Here is a 22,770-nt window from a genome sequence, read left to right as displayed (position 1 = left end):
AAAATTTTGTTCTAAATGAAAAAATGACCCTTCTGGGACAATGTAGAAATTTAAATGAAAAGACCTACATTTGAAAATATCCAAAATAAGTGATTTCAGCCTTTTCAAAAAAAGGAAATCTTGAATCTAATTTTTTTTATATAGTAAGGGCAGAACATTTAAAATAGTTTCGTTTTTAACATTGAAAATAGAACCAATAGTTTCCTAGATAATGCGAAAAAAGAGCTAATTGATAATGCATTTTATACAAAATTTAAGCTCTTTACAATTTATCAAAAGAATGTGTTTAATCGTTTTCGATTGCAATAATTTTGGAAATTTATTTTGACATCATTTTTTATTATTTCAAAATCAAATGTTTTATACAAACACATCTTTGGTACTAGATTTGTACCATCCTGAACTCTTCTAGGATAAAAAACGTATTTTGGGAACTCAACTTTTACTGTTAAAAGTTAAAATGAATGGATTTATTCCGTGTATCTTTTTTTTAAATTTCTACAAATAAATTACAACTTCGCCAAAGACACCAAATCGATCAGAAAATCCTTTCACAAGATACAGATTTTGGAATATTCACATGCCCATTTTGTATGACTAGCTTACGAAATTTTATTCTTGTGACACAGGGAATGCATGGACAAAGTTTCATCCAAATAAAAAAAACGCAAAATTGAAAATCTCGCAAAAAAGCGTTACTGAGCTCTAAAGAATCACTGTCAAGTATGTAATTTTAAATTATAAATCAAATTGTCATTCTTGTTCAAAAAGATTTGCCATAATAAAACAATATATAAATTGTAGACAGCTTCTAAGCTCAAGAATGTTGCACTCCTCACTTTGAATGCTTAATTTATCAATGCAATAAAAAATATAAATTTGAAGAGAACATAAAAAACAACGATGTAAAAGAGAATATTGATGTAATTTGATCATTATTCTTACGATAGCGAAATTTCTCAAATAACAGGCTGAACAAGTTCCATGATTACCCTTAACCCTACAAAATTTCAGCCACTTTTGGCTTCACCAGCTCGAGCAATTTCTTCCGCAATACCTAGAACGTGAAAAATCTTTTGCTTGATCATCAAGGGGGAGAAAATCTCTCTCTTCCTGCAGAGCACGTGTACAGTGTACATTGTACGGGAGAGAATAATTTATGAAAACTTTGACATTAAATGCTTGTTGGTCTTAAGTACATTTAAGAACTTTATTGAATTAGATAATTTTTGAAATAAAATCCTTAAAAGTTACTTTAAAAAAGTGCAGTTTTTTTGGATTGGTTATTTGCAATATTTTTTGAAGTTATCCCTCTTTTGTGAAATAGCTGTCCAAACTTTTGGACACCATGTTTTGATAAATTATGTATATTGATAAATAAAAAAAAACGAAATAACAGATTTTTTTTTCAAAATTATAATATCAGAATTCAATTTTTTCGTAACAAGAAAACTAAAAAAGAAAATAGAAGAGTGAATAGGACAACTATGCATTCAAATCCGGCTCATCTCTCAACCCAACTATACAAATTCAATCCACACGGTGAGCTTAGGCAAAGCTGGCCAGTGTCGTCGTCGGAGTCGTAGCCGGTTGGCAGTCTGCCCTCGGTTGGCGCGCAAAGCGGTCGCGGAACATTGCGCATTTCTGCTTCTTCAGCAGACATTTTTAACTTTTTTTGTTGTGTTTGTGCATGTACGTGTCCGTTGTGCATAATGTGTATCGTGTAATCGTGTTTTATTAAGGGCGCGTTTGAAGACCGGTTATTTTGAGTTCGAAAAATCCCGATCGCTGAACCCAAATCGAGCAAAAAATCGCGAAAGATGAGTTCGGCCGATGAAGATCAGAAAGGTGGTGCCAGGAGTAAGGATCCTGGCATGGCATTCCCGGGTCACAACGGGTTCGTTGGTGGCCAACCTAAACCGCCGAACGTCCTAGGTAAGCCCTGCGGCGATCAGCCGGGTCAAGGTCATGTCGCGATCGATTTTCGGGGGGTGTGTACGGGGCTGTTGATCGATGGCCCGATTTGTTTTGGTCTGGTGCCAAAAAAGAACGTCGCGAAAAAAAGACAGACTAATTGACACCGACTGCGACGACACACGAACTCTGATAACAAAGAAACTAATTGATTTCAATTTTGGTTTTCGGAGGACAAACTCCGACATCGCGTGCCAAATTTGACGGAGTCAATTGATACTGAGTTGGCGCTATCGAGCTTCAAATGTACACACGGAAGATACTGTACATGTACTGAACAGTTTATGAAGCGATTATGGAGATAGAGAGAGGTTAACCGGTGCGTCGGACGAAAGGACGTGTAGAAATGGGAAATTTATTCTAAGCCGTAGTCAACGCAGTGGATTACACGGATTAAAATGTTTTATGTGACATTCTATTAGCGTTTTATTTTAATTAACTTAAATGCATCTTGAGAAAGGTATGATTAATCATGGAAATTCTCACCTAATCGGATAAAAGTGGGATTCAATGACTTATTTTACAGTTCAGACTCGGTTATCCGTAGTCCATGCAAATATGACATTACGGACAATCTTATCACAGCAACAAACTCATGGTTATATGTGTAATGTTATCACTTTTCTGGTGTAATGTCACTTTTTCAGTCGAAATTGAGGTAAATTTTCACCATAAAAAAGGTCAACCTTCTGAAATTACACCTTCCCAATTCAGACAATTTTATTTTTGAAGGGCTGTTTCTCGGCAATGGTTTGGAATAGTTTAATGTAGGCATTGATTCTTATGTAAAATTGTCCGTGGAAAATAAAACATAGATGAAATTAACCTTCTATCGCCCATGGTTACTCCAGGGCACCACACATTTTTGTCTTCAAAATATTTTTTTTTGCCTAAACTTTATTGAAAATACTTAAATTTCAGTGATGCTGAAACTTTGGTTAGCAAACGAAATTTCATTACACTTGTTCAACTTATTCTACACTGTAAAAAAGGTCGAAAATTGGGTAGGTTGAAAATAACCTCTTTTTGAGTAAAATTACATAAAATGTGTAAAAATGTGAACCTGATGAAAATTTACCAAAAACTGATGAAAATTAATTAGTTCCTGATGCAATATCACACATTTTTTTGACAAAAAATCTGTCACCATTCCCTGATGAATATTACCATAATTATTTTTTTCTGTGTACTTTTGATGAATTTGACGTTTACTGCCGTTTTACGGCGATATGATGTATACGCCATTTTGGACATTTTCAATTTTATTGTACAGTCTGATAAAGAATCTTAAAAGCTACCTCCTGACGAAAGAATTTTTCAAAAAACTGCTCTGGGCTCATTTTATTAAGCAAACAAACAATGATGTATACGCCAAATTTTACTCATCATGATGTATGTATACATTGAGAATTGATAGAAGTCAAATTCAAAACTGTTTGAATGTTGATTTGAGGTTTTGGGACCAAATCAAGACTGCACTCAGCCAAAACACTTCATACCAGCCATAAAAATGCCATATAGATTTTTTCCATACGCTAACCATATAGATTTTATAGGATCAATAAATGGATTTCTTTCCATAAGGTAACCTTATAGATGTAATATATATGATCAATTGTTGCTTTCAAAAGTAAACCTTATGAAATTTAAATATGAGAAGCTTGCAGCATTTGGTACTTATAAAACATTTAATGATTTTTGCTTTTGTTATTAGAAATGTAAACATTGAATTTGCTTAAAATTTTTACAATTTATTTCAATCAAATCATTATAATAACATTCCAAACTTCTATTCCGGTGAAGTTTTCTACTTAGTACGGGAACGCTCGCCACGACTTTCTTAGGACTACATTTTTTTCTCCTGCCATACTCCCTTCTTCCAATAAACTCCCAACCTTCGTCGGTTTTGCGGCCGTTTCCAGGATGCTCAGGCAACCGACCGTTGCCGCTGCCGTGGTTATGTTCTCGTGCACTTTCTTAGCGATGCTGGGCCAATATCGGCGGTGCTCTCTACGGCATTCTCAACGACTGACTGATTCCGGGAGAAAGGGGTGATCTCGCGAGTGGGTTAAGGAGCTTGTTCGTCCTGTGGTGCTTCGGGAAGGACGGGAAGAAATAAAAAAGGACGGTTATTTCGAGTTATAGAATAATTTGATTGAACTTACCGGTTTGACAACCTTCATTTCCGCACTCCGCTCTTGACTCCGCTGTGGCTCTTTTCGGTCGATACTGGTACCGGCGTCCGGGGGTACCTACTCAGGTTCTGCCGCTCGGGCGTGACCAGATCGTCACATCCTTCTGCAGCTTCCGGTCGTTTCGGGACTTGCGCTGCTGACTTGTTGGTTAAGCGTCAATTCAACGGACGCGTTCAACTTTGCGAGATGATGTGCTCCGTGATAATACATTTACTGTTTGTATAGTTAACCATATGACTTTTTCACATAAACAACATTAATGAATGTCATAAGTGAACCTTATAAATTTAATGAAATCGATCATAAGCCATAAGTTACGCATATGAAATGTAAAAATGAGGATATTGTTGGTGTCTATAAGGTTAGCCATATGAATTTTAATAGATATTTTGGCTGAGTGTGGGCAATATTGTAATACATTATTTCGATTTAATTCTTAAGGGGACGTCCATTAGGCGTCATCCATAAAGTACGTTACGTTCTGAGGGAAGAGGGGGCTTTTGAGCAAGCGTGACATTGCGTGTTAAAAGCATAGGGAAATCATGACAAGTAAATCATGGTGGAGTAAATGTTGGCTCATTTTAATGTAACGTACTTAATGGATGACAAATTATCCACATCCACGTAGACACTTTTTTAATTTTAGACCCACCCACCTCCTTTGCGAACAATTGTTCATGCAAAAAATGTGTTTATGGAGCGTAGACAATTGCTAAGGGAGCGTTCTTTTATTACGTAACGGAAAAAATAGGATTTTTAGATCCCCCCTCGTAACAAAATTACCATACTAATTTCAAAAAAAATGTATGGAGCGTAACACGGCCTCCGATCCCCCCCCCCCTCAACTGCGTTACGTAATAAAAGAACGCTCCCTAATACCCTCCCCCCCTTAAAGTATCCACGTGGCAATGCATTAAGGGATCCCCTCAGCTGTCAAAATAGCTGGCTCAAAAAATATAGCCTGCTTTGATCGAGCAATGTATACATACATCATTGGGAAGGAAAAGTAGTGATTTTTTAATGCTATTTTTTCGGCCAAATGATGTTTGTGGTTTAAAATCGTAAAGAATAGGAAAAAACAAGAAATTTTGTAAGGGCCACATTTTTATTGTACTTTTCAACAGTTTCTACAGAACAGATCTTAAATTAGTCATTTCAAATTGAAAAAATGAACAAAAACAGAAAATCGTGTCTACAGCAAAATCACCTCAATGGCGTATACATCATATCGCCGTAAAACGGCAGTTTAGGATGTGCATCGTTTTGAAGTTATTTTAGAAAATTGAATTTCAATGTTCTCAATAACATCACAAAAGCTGAATTATAAATTCAGCTAACGGAAATTTCAAAAAAAATCCCAAAATTTATATATAATTATAATTATTAATTTCCATACATAAAAATTCCCCTTATTACTCGAGCTTGGAGTTTAGGTGTTAAAAGAACAGTTTTGTACATTTTTCAGATTTTTTTGGGGTGAAAAATCATCAGTCCTATTAATATATTCAGTTTTTACAAATTCATAAATATTTTTATTATTTTCAAAGTTTAGATTTTCAGTCAATAAAAGCAAAAGTCCAATTCATATATGTTATAGTTTATTGTGAACCCGAGCAGACGGAAATAACTTGGGAATAACATTTTTTGATATTTTAAAATACTAGGCCAATAACATTTTACGTTATTTATAACAAGATTTGTTATTCGCCGTTTAATTTTTTTGTTATTGGAATGTTATCGTAATAACAGACTAATGACATTTTAAGTTATTCTTCGAACAAATCTTTGTTATTAACATTTGTTATTTTAACAACTAATCCGATCATCCCAATAACAGTTGGAGTTATTCTTCCATAACAAAAAATGTTATTCCAAAGTTGTTTTGGCTTTCAACCAATACCAGGCCAATAACAAATTTTGTTATGATAACATAAACCGTTATTAAACCATTATGCAGAAATAGATTTTTCAGGAAGATTCCATAACACTTTTTGTTATTTTAACAGAATTTGTTATTGAAATGGCATGAATTTTGTTATTACCGTCTGCCCGGGAAGGTAATATAAAAAAGCATTGATTTGTTTGGCATGTCTTTCTTGTACTGCAAAATCTCTTCAAAAATCAGGGGGTAAAACAAAATTGTTAAATAAATCTTTTTAAATTTCAATTGTGAAAAAATATTTGTTTAGAGTCACAGAAGCTTACGCTCTGTAATGATAACATTTCAATAAAAGCTCACGATTTTTAAAGTTATTCAAGTTTTCATTATTCACCGTAAACGTCATACAGATTTCTATCAATCTATCAACAAAGACATTCTTTTCTAGATTCCACATGTGCACACAATCAGTCACAAATTTTCCCACGAGAAACCTCTCAGAAAGTCCATATTCCGGGGCACTTTTTATCATGAATCGTAGCAAAATTACAAGTGCTGTTTACATGTGAGTGCGATCTGAACATGTTAGCCCAATGATTTGCCCCCCCTCGAGACAGAAGGCTGACTAACTGTTTGAATGGCTGGGTGAGAGATTGGCTGAGGGGGGAGGATACTGACTCTGTTATCGATAATGAGTGGCTCTAATGGAAGCCACCCGCTATCACCACTTGTCAAATGTTTGACGTTGAGCTTTGGACGCAAATTGTGCTTAACTACCCGAGGTGGCCGTATTATCGATCGAGTTTTAGTTCGATTGCGTTGCTGCAAATGTGCGGTCGGTCATGGCTCGCGGAACGGGTTGGAATTTGTTCAAGTCCACTGTGGGCTACACGTTGGGACAAGACCGGCTGAGTGGAAACAATAGTGTAAACCAGAGTGTTCTGGATGATGGGGATTCCAAAGGTGGGTTTTGCTACTCAAGCTGAGTGTGTGAATTATAGAGGTAAACGTCTGGAAGATCGTGAAGTACTCCACATTGGCTGGGGGTGATTATTGGTGACAAACAGAGCTGGGCAGTGCAAATTACGGGCAAGATTGTGTGAAAAATGTGGAAATGACACCTGACGACTAAAATAGTAATTATTTTTACAATCTCAATAAACGGAAAGCATGCAATGGGCAGAAACACGTGTACATTGATTCATGCATGTGTTTATTTAAGGAAAATAAAAAGTGCATTGCTATAAGTGAAATTAGTTACTGTGTAATTTTTAAGGTTAAAAATTACACTTTTATAATGTAACAATACCTAAATTTGGACTGGAAAAGTGTCAGAACATTGGAAAAGTGGTAAATTTACACATTTTAATGTAAAAAATATAAGATGTATCCATTCCCAGATATAATATCACCATGATTTTTTTTTTACTGTTTGTTTTATTAGGATTTTTTTGTTGATGTTGCATATTGTGCATTCCCGCATCTTCAGAATTCTGTTAAATTTGTAGTTCCACAAACAAACAAAATCAACAATTTTTTTGGCTGACGGTGTTGATTATCATTCTTTATTTGACTTGTTTTCGTCTGAATCGTTCGCTAAAAACCCCAAAATCAAATTAGCGCGTGCCAGTCCCGCCGAATGCAGGTGGATTTTTTTGTTGTTTTTTATTATGGGTCACATTTGCATGCATTTTTCGTTTGATTTCAAATTCTGTGCATTTTCCAAAAATACTGAAATTTAGTTTTTTTAAAAAAAAACACAGTTTTTCGTAAAATTTTGGTTAGAACATCATTTAACAACCAATTGGGACGATTCTTGTTTCCAGTGATTTGTAAGAATGTCTAGATGATCCTAAAATTTGGCAGACATTAATTTGATCAAATCTGTAATTTTTGTGATCAAAAACATCGTTCCACCTTTTTTAAAACAAGTGCCTCCGCGGAATTTTTGGCGAATTTTTTTTACACGCGAAAAAAAAAGTTGGAGCGATGTTTTTGATCACAAAAATTACAGAATTGATCAAATTAAGTTTTGCAAAGTTCTAGAATCATCTAGACATCCTAACAAATCACTGGAAAGAAGAATCATCTTGATTGGTTGAGTTATGCCCGAGCACCATTGAATTGAACCGTTCCAACTTTTTTGGAGCCTTGGGCGTTGGAATGTTAATAGTGTGTTGCACCTTTGTAGATAAAAAATTACGTCTTTTTCGATATATCTAGACAAGGTTGTAATTCGATAAAATTATCGCTAGCTAGCTCATTATTTAATTCATTCTAAATCGAATAATTCAATCATATCATGTTGAACTTTAAATGCTTTCACTTGATTATAAAGTTTTTTTTAAGAAATTTTGTCACAAATTACCGTATTTTTCAAAACACAAAAAGACGAAGCGAAATTTTTATGCTTTTTTCGCTTCATTAGATTTTTTTTTTGGAAACTACTAAAATTTAAAAATATAACAAAATACTAAAATTATGCATGCTTTTGCACTTGATTAGAGTTTTGCTGATATTAAAATTTTCAAAAAATACGGTTTTTTTTTCGGAAATACACAGATTTTCAAAATATTCTATGTGGGTATCAAACGAAGCGAAATTTTGCATGCTTCAAACATACAAAATACAAGCATACAAAATTTCGCTTCTTTTGATACCCATATTGCATATTTTGAAAATTTGAGTAGTTTCGAAAATATACGGTAATTTGTTAAAATTTCAGTTAATAAAAAACAACTTCAATAAATTGAAAAAGCAAAAAAAAATTTGCTTCGTTGATAGCCATTTTGCAAATGTTGAAAATTTTAAAACATGCCTCGGTTTAGCACCGCATATGCATATGGGGGATGCAAAACCGGGGCGTGCATAACCGAGGCACAGCGCTTATGGGATTTTGGCTATATGGGAGACATTGGCTTTAATCGTATGACAAATTTTATGAAAATTTTCACGAAAACGCGTATTTTTTGCATTTTGAAAATATTTTTTTTTCTCTAAATAAACCAAACATATATTGTTATTGCATTATGGGTATCAAATGATCAGTGTTTTTTTTTTAATTTCGAATGTTAAATAATTTTTTTTAGAATACTTAAAATTTTCACAAAACTGCGTCTTTAAATTCAGATTTCCCAATATGGGTGTCAAACGATCGGGATTTTTCATAATACTTTGTTTTGTGAACATTTTGAGTATTTTTATTTTTTTAATGACTTTCAAAATGTATGATAAAATCGCAATTGTTTGATCATTTGTAAAACCTGAAATTTTGAGCATTTTTTTTTAAAAAGTAGTTTTGTGAAAATTTTGAGTATTTTCAAAAAATGTTGTTATTACATTCAAAATTTATAAAAAAATCCCGATTGTTTGATCGTTTGTAAAAACTGAAATGTTGGGTTTTTTTCGAAAATACGTAGTTTTGTGAAAATTTCGAGTATTTTCAAAAAATATTGTTATTAAATTCGAAATGTATGAAAAAATCCGGATCGTTTTACACCCATATTGTTAAAACGGATATTTTTAATATTTTTTCGAAAATACGTAGTTTTTTTTTTTAGTGCTTTCAAAATATGTTGTTATTACATTCGAAATGTATGAAAAAATCCCGATCTTTTGTTAGTCATATTGTAAAAACTGAAATTTTGAGTTTTTTTTTTTCATTAATAAGGCCGTTGCAAATATTTTTCAAAGTTTATGTCGCCCCCACCCCCCTCCCCCCACCCCCTTCAAAAGTGGTCAGAATAATCAGGGGGCAGAAAAAAAAATTCAAAAAAAAACTTCAAAATTTCCACGAAAACAGAAATCTTATCAACTGAAAACAATCTAAAATGCATTTTTCTGCATTGATTATAATATTTAGCATGTTTGGGCTTGTTAAAAAAGTTTTGAATGTTCATAAAATTTCAATGCACAGCACCGCAAAAAAAAAATCGCGGAAATTAAAATTTTCGTCTATACTTATATATTTCATACTTAATTTCAATTTTTAAACTTTTTTTTTTTGCCCCCCCCCCTCGACTTTGGTCAGAGTCGAAGGACATAATTTTGATTGTTTTCAAAAAAATAACTTTTTATTCGAAATGTAGGAAAAATTCCAATCATTTGATACCCATATTGCAATAACAATAATTTTGAGTATTTTTTTATGAAACATTGCATTTTCAAAATATAGGAAAAATACGTATTTTTGTGAAAATTTTCTTGAAATCATAATTTTAATGGGTAGCTGACATCATTCCGATTCCAAAACACTATAATTTTATGATGTTTGTATGATTTATCATACGATTATAGCCAATGTCAAAATAACATAAGGCGTCATCCATAAAGTATGTCACGCTCTAGGGGGGGAGGGGGCCTGAGCAAGTGTGACATTGCGTGTTATAAGTATAGGAAAAGCGTGGCAAAGGGGGGGGAGGGGGGGGGTAAATTTTGGCTGATTTTAGCGTGACGTACTTTATGGATGAAGCCTAAGCTCTGTGCTTCAATTATGCACTGGACCGTGCTTAACCGAGGCAGCTGAACGAATCAAAACCGGGGCAGTGCAAAACCGAGGCATGTCTGTATTTTCGAAAAATTACGGTACTTTGTGAAAGATTAGTATTTTTTCAATTTTAGTTTTTGAGCATAATTTTAGTATCATTTGACCCAATGTCACCTCCTCTAGGTGAGGTGAGATTAGGTCAATTTTCATACAATTGGCATTAAAGGTAGAGTGCATCAAATTCCACTATATTGTAGCAAAACTATTCTACGTTAAAATTTCCCGACATCGTTGAATTCTATTTGTTATTTAGAAATAACTAGAGGTGTATAATTTTTTGACCCATGGTCTCTCTAGCTTACGGAACTACTGATTCATTCTGCACAATTCTCTTTTCGATAATTTTGAAAGCAAAACAGTTTGAAATGCAATTTGAAACACATCGAAAAAAAAACAACATTAACTTGAACTGATAAGGAATATTTAGAGCTTTGTTGTTGTTGTGGAACGATACTTTACTGTTCATATTGTTTAAATTTTCATTTTCATTATTGTTAAATTTAGCTAAAAAATTAATATCCATTATTTTAAAATCATGCACGTGATTTGGAAAGCATTTCCACGATGTCCACGCGCGCTCACCGTTAGTACCAAAATTGACGTTCAGGTGTCTTCGCTGAGCTACTGCCATAACGGTGCATGTGAGATTGTTTTATAGCGACCATAATGGTGATTTCAACGCAGTCGCAGTTTCCACCAACATTGTACCACTAATACTAGTTTAGCTTGCCACACGTGCAGGTCGTCAAAAGATAAATATTGATGCCGGTTTGTTGTGCAAATATTGTTCTAGTTTTGCTTATATTCTTGTGATTACAACTGAGCTACTTTCACCATGACTTGGAACGAACTTTTAGACTACTTGGGAGGTAGCTCATCACTTCTCACCACTCAGTGTGCTCCTGTGCTTGTCTACCTTCGGGCGTTTTCCCATAATCTCACCATACGGTATTCTCGTCTCCTCATCTTAGGAACCGGTCACAGCGCTCGGGATGTGGTCTCCATCGTGCTGGCGGAATTTCTCGGCACCGGTATGCTCATGTTCCTAGGGTGTATGTGCTGTGTGGCCGGATTTGGCAACACGCCAACCAACGTGTCCGGCGGAATCGGGTTCGGCTTTACCGTCATGATGGTGATTCACACCTTCGGGGTCGTTTCCGGGGCCCACATCAACCCGAGCGTGTCGATTGCGGCCTTTATCTACGATTTGGTTACGTTTCCGGTAAGGGGTTTGATGGTTTGGTTTTGGGTTTAGTGAATTTTAATATCTCTCTATTTTAGATGCTCATCCTGTACATTATTGCTCAATTCGCCGGTGCGATCTGCGGTTACGGCTTGCTGATGGCCGTATCACCTTACAAAGTATTCACGGCAGCCCTGGACGAGGGCAACGGGTCCTGCGTAACAGCCCCGCACGCAGATCTAAGCACGTGGGAAGCGTTTGGGGTGGAGTTCTTCATTACGACCATTCTCATCTGGAACTGTTGCGGTCTGTGGGATCCGCGGAACGCCAAGAACACCGACTCGACCTCCATCAAGTTTGCTCTGATCGTGGCCGGACTCTCGATCGCCGCAGGGCCGTACACCGGGGCCAGCATGAACACGGCCAGAACGTTTGCGCCGGCCGTTTGGAACGGAAGTTACAAGGGATTGTGGGTGAGTTGAACGATCAACTGAATTCTCAATCAATTTGATGCCAATCTGTCTTTCCTCGAAATTAGATCTACTTCGTGGCACCGCCACTGGCCGGGCTGATTATGCCCCTGATCTACAAGTACGTCTTCCGGAGAGAGCTTCCCGCCGAGGTTCCGCTGATCTACCCGGAGGAAATGAAGGTCCAAACCGTTGATCAGCATCGGTTTTAGACCGTCCGGTTTGCTCAAGCGCCAAATTTCGAAACATTGCTCAGTTTTGTATCATCTTGCGTTGAAAGCGCGCCAAAAACTAAAGTCTGTCGTAGAGTTAGTGTTTATATGCGTGTATTATTGTGCATTACTGCTAAGGTACCATCTTAAGATTCTCAAGAAAAAAGATATTTGATGATCGGTCGTTTTAAGTGCGAAAACAATTGTGCTGTTATTTCGGTGTCAGGAATAAACTTATTTATTATCAAAAATTGTTCATTTTCATTTCTTCACATCTTTGATTGTTGTTTTTAAAGCCATATTCACGCGTCATTTTTTCGTGGTTTTTTTCTTGTCTTCCTCAACCGAGGAGAAGATATTTTCCTATTTTTGGCCCGTCACAGTCAGCAGTGCTTTGACACCTCGGCGGCCAACTTAAACGTGACAAAGCAAAAACCAAGCTGGTTTTCACGTAAGCAGGAAAACTGGCGCTAACCAGAATGGCCGACCAACGTCAAAACTCCATTATTGGTTCACGGTGAAACGAAGTCAGCGTTCAATGTCATACGCAAAACTCGCAAAAGTTTTCTAAAAGTTCAACTATTTTTAAACTATTACAGAACATTGAGCATAAAGATTGGCCCACAGGAAGACGGTGACATTGGTTGTACTTCAAATTGATTTTTAACTATTGGGTGACAATGAAGAACAAATGTTTAATGCTTAATTTTTTTTCATCCCCAAAAAAAACTAATCAGACTTTTTTAATTCCCTTTATTCCCGAAATTCACAATTTTATTTATTGGTCGGGAAATCACACTTTTTGTTTTTAATCACAAATTCAAGTTCTGCTGTCTCATTTTAGTCAAATTTGAGTGATTTGTCGCCCAATAGTTGGCACTGCGTATTCAGGGGATAACCGTTGAAATCCTACTGTACACCCCGGAAATTTCTAGCGGATAAAGGGACACTTCGTGTAGACGCCCCAACGGGGTACATAGCATAGCATAACATTGGTGTCTACCCGTAGCTGCTACTTCGTTATAGACCAGGACCCCCAAACATTGCTCCGTGGACCACAGATGAAAAGTAAGAACCAATCATCACCCCTTCGCAATTTTCAAAGGTCCCTATTGTGCTGATCAATACCGACGCCGGCCTCGACCAGAGGTAAGACACGGGGAAGTGGATGTTAATCGATACTTGAGTGATGGGACCGCCAAATCGGCTGCGTCTCCGACAAAGTATCACATGAGTTTTGAGGGGTTTGTAAGATGGGTATGAGGTCAGGATTCACTGGGGTAGGTGATGCGACCATAAGCAATTTGTTTATCGGTTGAAATTTTAAAAATCTTAGACAGTCGGCTGCGGAAAGATAGCTATCTAGGGATTTAAATATAGTATTAATTCGACCGCGATTCTCCAGAAATTCTCCGTCGGCGTGCCTTCCGATCAACGATGATGTAGGAAGGGCTTCATTCATTAACATTATTTTATATCATAAGCCTTAAAACATATTCGTCGACGTGCCTTCCGATCCTCGATGATATGGAAAGGACTAAATCCAGCAATACGACTTGCTTGTCTCAAAAAACAAAAATCGAATCGTTTCTATCGAAAACTATATAAAGAGAACAAAAACAAAATTCATCGGCCAACGAACGGGCGAACTAAAAAAAAAGGAAAAAGAAGAAGAAGAAATCCAATCACCCCATGTAGGGTAGAGTAGTCATCAATGAGACACGGGGAACAATGATAAAATGGCTCTCACAAGTCGTAGTTTCAACCAATCAGGCTCATATTTCGGGGAGAGGTGTGCCTACTGGATACACATTAGGGTGGGTACGGATTTTGAAAAGTTCTCAGATCAAGTTCTGGTGTGGTTCCCCTTGTAGAGCATACCCATAGAGACTCTCACGCCAAATTCCAGCTCATTTGGTTGAAAACTGGCTTGTCTGAAGCGGGTTCAAGTTTACATGGAAATTACTATGGGAAATTTTGAATTTTCGTTCATTCGCTCCTACAGGCCCGGGTAAAACATGTAGAAACTTCTAGGATGGCCAAAAATGAGCGGAATCGTCTGGAGAACAACTTTTCCTAAGAGACCAGGTCGATTCGTTCAACCCCCATCGAGCTCAACGGCAATACATCCGGGGTTTTCGGAACAAACAGTTTTCCCCAGAAAAGCATCAAATTTTCCTTAACATGCTATGAATGCTTGATGAACACCGCGACGCCACATGTCAAGCAGCTACCACGTGGACTAGCATCGCCTATAAAAAAATACTTTTTATTACTTTTTGAACCATAGAATTATCATTCATGGTGATCAGGACACTATTCAACTGTATTCTGAACCTCCAAATAAGAAAAAACTGTTATGGTGCAAATTTTACAATCACGTGGTAGCTGTTTGACACGTGGCGTCGCAGTTTTCATCAAGCATTCATAGCATGCTAAGGAAAATTTGATGCTTTTCTGGGGAAAACCGTTGGTTCCGAAAACCCCGGATGTATTGCCGTTGAGCTCGATGGGGGTTGAACGAATCGACCTGGTCTCTTAGGAAAAGTTGTTCTCCAGACGATTCCGCTCATTTCTGGCCATCCTAGAAGTTTCTACATGTTTTCCGCAGGCCTGTAGGAACGAATGAAAGAAAATTCAAAATTTCCCATAGTAACTTCCATGTAAACTTGAACCCGCTTGAGACAAGCCAGTTTTCAACCAAATGAGCTGGAATTTGGCGTGAGAGTCTCTATGGGTATGCCCTACAAGGGGAACCACACCAGAACTTGATCTGAGAACTTTTCAAAATCCGTTCCCACCCTAATACACATCTGCCATTATAGTGGCTTTGGTTATGGACGCTCCCTTGCAAAGTTATTCATAAATGTTTGATTTTGGGGTGTAAAAGTAAATTATGCCTGAAAATTACATTTTCGCTCATAGGCTACCATTAATACAAAAAACTAATATTTTTCCAAATTTCTTTCGTCATTTCATAGGGCAAGAGTTGGGCAACAATTGCCTTTCATTAGTTTTGACTAAGGCTACCAACTGTACGGATTTTTTCCTTACCATACGGACTTTCGACCCTTATCGCGGATTTTTAACAGGCCGGAATTTTTGTAGGGAATTTTTCGCATACTACGGATTTGTACGGAATTTTAACAACTTTTTAATCATTGGATTGCTTTTTTTATTTGGTCAAAGCTTTTGTTAACTAGACATTTTTATTTATATTTTACTGTGAGTTTGATTTGAAAAGGGAGAGTTTTCCGGGATTTCCTCAATTTAAACTTGATTATCAATAAGTCTAGGGTTTTTTTTAAAAGGTCCTATAAATTATTGTCTTTCATATGTTGATAAAACCATTTAAAAAAATCTCGAATTGTTTTTTTTAGAAATTCCTTACTAAATATATTTATCCATTAAAAGATCCAAAGGCCATCAAAAACTTGTGAAAACCTTTGAACATTTGAATAAACATATCTAGAGTTTTTTTAAAGTTTAAAAGTATTGTGTTTAACATGTTATAGGACCTTTTCAATATTTTTGGATATATGTTCGTTAAAACACTTAGAACGATATTATTCGTTAAAGCAAACTTGACATTTCGTAAACTTTTAAACTTTTAACAAAAAAATAAGAACATAATGTGTTGATTCAAATCACGGTTTATTGTATGAATACTTTTAAACGTACAAGTCATAAGCACTCTGATAGCATTTTGTGAAATTTGTTAGCTGTAAAAACGACACAGTTTTAAATTTTTATGTCTCAAATTTAATTTAATTCAATTTATATAAATAATTCCTTCACAGTTTTGTTATACCATGCTGTCATATCGGCATAGTGTACGGATTTTTGCTCAGCAAGAGTTGGTAGCCTTAGTTTTGACCAACATTAGGAATATACCCAGAATCCAAGGCTGTCTCATTGTTCCCCACTCTTTTCAGCCCATGGGTAACAATGAGACACTTTGGTTTTTCTTCATGAAACTTTTCAAAATCTAGGAAAATCCTTCAAAACATGAATTGGAAGTGATTTTTGGCATATTTATTGAGTTCTTACTTCATTTAACCAAAAATATAAAGTTATTCGGTATAAATAAATGGATTCTACAAAATTTAAATACTTTTTATTATAACTTTTGTTAATAAAAGTTTCAAGTTGGCAAAATTGCTTAAAACTATTCAAGGCAAGTCACCTGCAATGGAACAATACAAAAATATGATGTTTTACTAGAAAAGTATTGATTTTCGTAGAGTGTCTCATTGTTCCCCAGCTGTCTCATTGTTCCTGCCAAGTGCGTCTACAATGAGACAGTTGAATAGCTCAGGCTGTAGAGGTCGGATCGATCTCATATTTTGGTCAATGTTAGAACACATTAAAAGAAAGAAAATGCAACAAAAAGCTCATTAAAACATGCTGATGAAAAAAATACAAAAATCGTTGAAAGTTAAAAACCAAAAGTGTCTCATTGATGACTACCCTACCCTACACAAATAGCGACACAAAAGAGACGGAAAATAACACGAAAAAAACAGGACTGCGCGTCCCCACAAGCACCGCACTACTGAACTGTAGACGCCCCAACGGGGTACAAACTAAAAAAGTGTCAAACGAAAAAGTGTCCAACCAGTTAACAGTTGAAGTTAACTAATGGCTAATGTTCACCGGAACTTTCATTAGAGAAGCAGAAAGTCCACAACTCACAACGCACGACTGAGGGAAGACTCTACCGGTTGTATAGTAAAATTGGCGTGAATTGTCTTATTGGGTTGTAAATACATATGTCAGCATAAATGAAAGTCCAAATTCGCCCCAGATGACGGTAGAAGAGATTATTCGTAAAAATACTAAATAATTGGATCGAAAATGATACCGAATAGGATACTATTCAAAAATGAAAATTGATGGAAATAAATCCATTAACGAAAATTATCATTTTGACGACTTATTGTGTCGATTTCGCTTCACTACAATTTGTCCATGTCCGCTATAAAAGATTTCTCTCAAATGACCTCTTCTCAGTTGAAATGGATTTCTTTACCCTAATCAACCTTCTGTTGCTATCCCATCGCGTGGCCGGTGAAGTTAGAAACGGGAGCTATACACCATTTGAACCCTTCCAAGCCAAACAATTCTACGGCCGAGTAATCCATTGGATTCCGGACAACTTCGGACACAGCCCGTTCAACACGTTCGACGAGTGGCACTTCCAGCCCGAATCCGTCGTAGAAATGTTCGTGTCCTCGTCAGAATCAATCCTCCTCAATGTAACTCTGCGTTGCCAACAGCCGGATCCATCGACTGGCCAACTACCTCCGCTAAGCGTCTGGACTGGACGACAACGGGGGGAACCGAGCGAATGGAGCGATGAAAACTTTAGTCTGGGCCAGAACCATCGATCGTTCAGTCTGGTCGGCTGTAAACAAAAGACGAATGATACCGTTGCGTATGGATGGCTGCACGCAGAGAAAATAGAGACACCAGGCTGGAAGCAGAAAAATGTCAGCTGTAACTTTATCAACGAATTTGTTATTGCACGCAGAAATCAGACTCAAGATACAACCTTATTAAAAGTGGAACCAGCAACTACAGCAGCTGAAGGATAAAATGCGAAATAAGTTGATTTTGATTTAAAGTGGGTCGTGATTAAAGCATTTATTATTATTTTGATACCCATGTTTAAAGAATGGCACAAATTTAACAAAAAATAGGTTAAATATACCCTTTCTCAACCTATTTCTATTATTGGCCAAAATGGCATTTGACTATGAACTTTGACAGCTTGCATAAAGTGTTTTTGACTATTTCAATAAATAGCTCATATATAAGTTAGCAAGCAACTCTCCAAGTTTAATTTTGCTGAAAATTGCGCTTTTCAATATACTGTAACTGAAAGTCGTTTCATTGTTCGGAGTTTCATTTCGCTTCGCGAAATTTTGGACTGCTTCCTCGTATAGAGTCCTAAGACGAAGTTCTTCGTCAAAATTCATAACTGAGCATCTTCAAAGATCTGCTGCTTCAATATTTCTCAAAGATTTTCAAACAGTTTAAATCGTGTTTTTCATTAGAAAATTTACAACAATGGTTTTAAAATCTCTTCCATGTTTGGTTACTCAACTGTAAAAGATCGTGGAACATGTCGTTATAAGGAAAATTTGATGTACTTTTCAAATCTGTAAGAACTTAGAATGGTTATTTTTGCCTTCCTCACCTTACTGAGGAAAGGCTATAAAATCACTTGGAAATTAAACTTCTTAATTTTACGTCCTAGACCCACCTTCATGTATACCTATCGACTCAGAATCAAATTCTGAGCAAATGTCTGTGTGTGTGGTGGGATGTTGATCAAAAAATTGTCACTCGATTATCTCGACATTGGCTGAACCGATTTTGTCCGTTTTGGTGTCATTCGATCCGTCTTGGAGTCCCATAAGTCGCTATTAAAAATTATGCAGTTTAGTTAAGTACTTCAAAAGTTATGCTAAAAAAACGGTTTTAACTAAAGTTCGGAAGATTGTAAAAAGGGTGGTTTTTGTAAGAAAACCCGTCATGCTATACATTTCAGAAAGGTATTTAAAAGACCTTTCCAACACTTCCAAAACATTGAAGATCTGACAAATCTATCAAAAGTTATAAGCACTTAAGTGTTATTTATACGCTTTTTGGAGGCCGGATCTCAGATATTTTGATGGAAACGTTGTCCGGATCTCTCATGTGACCTATCGTAGGATGGGTATTCAAAAGACCTTTCTAACGCGTCCAAAACATTGAAGATCTGACAACCCTATCAAAAGTTATAAGCACTTAAGTGTTATTTACGCACTTTTTTGCATTTTGGATAGCACCCTTTAAATGTGAGGAAGGCGCCAACCACCTAAGGGTGGATTAAGTAACGTTTTTAATTTAAAGCGAATATATTAAATTTCAAATATTTTTTTTGCCTTCCTCACTGAGGAGAGGTTATAAAATCACTCGGAAAATGAATTTTTTAATTAGAACTCTTAGGCCCACCTTCATTTATACTTATCGACTCAACATTAAATTCAAATGTCTGTGCGTGTGTGGGGATGTTGATCGAAAACATGCACTTGATTTTCTCGGCTTTGGCTGAACAAATGTTGTCCGAATGTGGTCCACTCGGATCACTTTCAGGTCCTACAGCCTGCTATTGAAAATTGTAAAGTGTTATTTAATCGTTTAAAAGTTGCGATAAAAAAAGCTATTGTCTACAAACTACAAAAAAGGGTAATTTTCAACATAACCTCAAATCGCATAGAGTTATCTACGTGCGCATGTATTGCGTGTACGTACACGAAAAAGATTGAGGTTAAATTTTGTACCCGCCAGCAAAACAAATGAGGTGCTGGTGTGCGTGAGCTCGGGCTTAGATAACTCTATGGTCTGATCGCCAACAAAGCTGTGAAGAGAGATGCCATTTTCTTCAAAGGTGATGTCTGTGTTTTCTTGACAAAAAGTCTGTACGCGTTTTGATTTTTTTTATTCATAACTTTTTTTTATTACGTTTGGAATCACTCTATAAATGAAAGGAAGGCACCAACCACCTGCAGGTGGATTAAGTAACATTTTTTTCTGTAACGTAGCAGGTGTGGTAGCAGGTTCAAATATGACTGTGTATCAGTATTCTACAAATTTGTAGAGCAGTACAAATACAAAACATTTGATGGATGCAAGTGAAAATTTTGATTGTAAACATCACGAGTTATCGCAATTTCATAAAACAGTTATTTGTTTTTGTTACTTTGTTTCGTAGTTCGTTATCTGTCGGAAGTAACCTTGTAAATCCAAACTTTCTATATTATGCCCTTTTCCAATGTTAGTCTTTGTTTGAAAATTTTCAAAATATTTTTTTCGAAAATATCGGAAAATTTCACAAATGTTTCATATTTTAACATTGTAAATCGGACCATTAGTTGCTGAGATATCGACGTTAGAAAATGGCGGGTTGTTTGGGTGAGACTTAAAAAACATCAATTTTACTGCTTTTTAAGCCTTTAAAAACTTCATCATCCCGGTACGAGAATCGAACTCACGACCTCTGGATTGGAAACCCAGCACGCCGCTAGTCGAAACCCATCCCCTACCGGTCAGTATTCCCAGTGAGTAGAATTACTCTTTGAAGGGATCTGACTTTGCCGAGCCAGACAGGAATCGAACCCATCACCTTCCGCTTACAAGGCGAAACCCGTAACCTCACGGCCACGGAAGCTCGGCAAAAGCCTTTGCATGGCAAAGCCTTTGCATGGCAATATCTCATCAACTAAAGGTCGTATCAACAAAGTTCATACAGAAATTTCTGAAAAGTTGGCATTTTTGTCCCCTAAAACATATAAAAAACAGTGTTTTTTGCAAATCAAGTTTTAGTAACAAAAAGTTAAATAAAAAATCACCATTTTTTTACCGTGTATAATTTTTTTTCAGTGTAGTCCTAATCCATACCTACAACTTTGCCGAAGACACCAAATCGATCAAAGATTCCTTCAAAAGATACAGATTTTCGAATTTTCATATATCATTTTTGTATGGACAGCTGCCAAATTAGTATAGAAATTTATATGGACAAACTAATGATGTAAAATGGCTTCTTTGGACATACCGAAGGCACCATAAAAGTTTGCACCATAAAAGTAGGTGAATTGCTCCATCCTGCATTTTTCGTAAGTCTTTTTGTAACATCTGTGGCTATTTTCTCAAAAATTTTGAACAAAAAAAAATCGGGGGCTCACCTTCAAATTTGGCATCTAAATTTAAAATCAAAAAATCTCATAAAAATTGCATGTTTTTTTTGTTTCAGTGTATTTTTTTCGGAAAGCCCGTTAAATTTCCTACAAGTTTGTCTATGGCCACTTTCTGATACGATGCAATGGCTTCGAGATACAGTAATTTTTTATTTACGAAATACAAAAATATTTCAAGCACTTACGCCCTTCTCAAATGTCATTATCGAGTGAAACTGGCTCCATATACACAAAAATGGCTTACATAAGCGTAGGATAACATGTCTACAAAGTTTCATTGAAATCCGAGCGGGTCCGGTACAACCGATTCCCTATACACAGAAAAAAAAGTTGAATTTTGGAATGTTGAAAATTTGGTAGGTTGAATATTACCTCTTTTTTTGAGTAATATTACATAAAAAATGTGTAAAAATGTGAACCTGATGAATATTCATCAAAAACTGATGAAAATTCATCATTTTCTGGGATAAAATTATTTTTTTTTTTTTGCCGCAAAATCTGTCACCATTTCCTGATGAATATTCCCATCATTTTTTTTTCTGTGTATGGCATGGAATTGCTCTTAAGTAGTTCAAAAGTTTTGATGACAAAACGATTTTGGCTAAATTTCGCATGATTGTAAATAGGGTGGTTTTTGTAAGAATACCCGGAATGTTATATATTTTTGGAAAGATATTTAAAACAAAACCTTTCCAACAAGTCCAAACATTGAAGATCTGACCATCCCTAACAAATGTTATTGGGACTTAGGTATTATTTATACACTATTTTAAGGCCGGATATTTTGATGAATATTTTGATGAATACGTTGTCCTGAACTATCATGCGACCGTTGGATGATGGGTAATCAAAAGACATTTCCAACAAGCCCAAAAGATTGATTAAACAAATGAGTGATAAAGCTTAACGTGCACAGAAAAAAATATGGTAATATTCGAATGATGACATGTTGCATGTTTTGTGACAAAAAAATGTGTGACGTTGCATCAGGAACTGATGAATTTTCATCAGGTTTTGGTAAATTTTTATCAGGTTCACATTTTTACACATTTGTTATGTAATATTACTCAAAAAGAGGTAAATTTCAACCAACCAAATTTTCAACCTTTCAAAATTCAACTTTTTTTCTGTTTGTTAAACTTGTTAAAGGGAAATGATGATATTTTTACAAAATGTATTCATATGTTTATAGGACCTAATAAAAAAAGTCTAGATATTTAGAGTTCTATATTAAATTTCTGTAAATCATAGAAAATCAATAGTTTTAATCTTGGCTTTAATGAATAATCATTTTAAAGGGGGATCAAGTTATTCTTAATATTTTGAAAATGCCGGTATTTTTTTGAAACGTATAGCATTCCTCTTTTGATCAGATACACTTATCAGCCGAACATAGCTGAATGTATTAGCTTTCAACTCATGCCAAAGGTCCATAGTTTTGTGACAAATTGAAAGAGCTATGCGCGTTACAAAAAGGGGATCAAGTCTCCCCACCCTTCCCTAAATGCGACGTAAAGACATTTTGCGTAATGTCTCACGAAAACGAAGTTGACTTTATAGCTGT

The 22,770-nt window shown here is 35.9% G+C and overlaps 1 protein-coding gene across 3 annotated transcripts; it reads left to right on the top strand.

Annotated features, from left to right (window-relative positions):
* The first annotated feature begins 1,584 nt into the window (after nt 1-1,584).
* Nucleotides 1,585-12,710, top strand: LOC6041659 (aquaporin AQPAn.G). 3 transcript variants are annotated; one of them, XM_038253782.1, is made up of 4 exons: nt 1,585-1,935; nt 11,566-11,816; nt 11,876-12,250; nt 12,316-12,710. In XM_038253782.1, exons 1-4 carry the CDS (start codon nt 1,821-1,823, stop codon nt 12,457-12,459), a joined length of 885 nt encoding a protein of 294 aa, XP_038109710.1. In that variant the 5' UTR covers nt 1,585-1,820; the 3' UTR covers nt 12,460-12,710. The 3 variants fall into 3 exon arrangements, with proteins under 3 accessions (XP_038109710.1, XP_038109708.1, XP_038109711.1); XM_038253780.1 differs by lacking the exon at nt 1,585-1,935 and adding an exon at nt 6,853-7,011; XM_038253783.1 differs by lacking the exon at nt 1,585-1,935 and adding an exon at nt 11,310-11,463.
* The last annotated feature ends 10,060 nt before the right edge of the window (nt 12,711-22,770 follow it).

This window comes from Culex quinquefasciatus, chromosome 2 (genome assembly GCF_015732765.1).
Source record: "Culex quinquefasciatus strain JHB chromosome 2, VPISU_Cqui_1.0_pri_paternal, whole genome shotgun sequence".
NCBI classification, from domain to species: Eukaryota; Metazoa; Arthropoda; class Insecta; order Diptera; family Culicidae; genus Culex; species Culex quinquefasciatus.
This window is presented reverse-complemented; position numbering and strand designations above follow the sequence as displayed.

What these genes read in the sequence shown, in the direction of transcription:
- LOC6041659 (XM_038253780.1), top strand. Translation starts at nt 6,891, where the DNA reads ATGGCTCGCGGAACGGGTTGGAATTTGTTCAAGTCCACTGTGGGCTAC. An exon ending in ACGATTTGGTTACGTTTCCG is followed by an intron (nt 11,817 to 11,875) that starts GTAAGGGGTTTG and finishes TCTCTATTTTAG; the next exon opens with ATGCTCATCCTGTACATTAT. An exon ending in GAAGTTACAAGGGATTGTGG is followed by an intron (nt 12,251 to 12,315) that starts GTGAGTTGAACG and finishes CCTCGAAATTAG; the next exon opens with ATCTACTTCGTGGCACCGCC.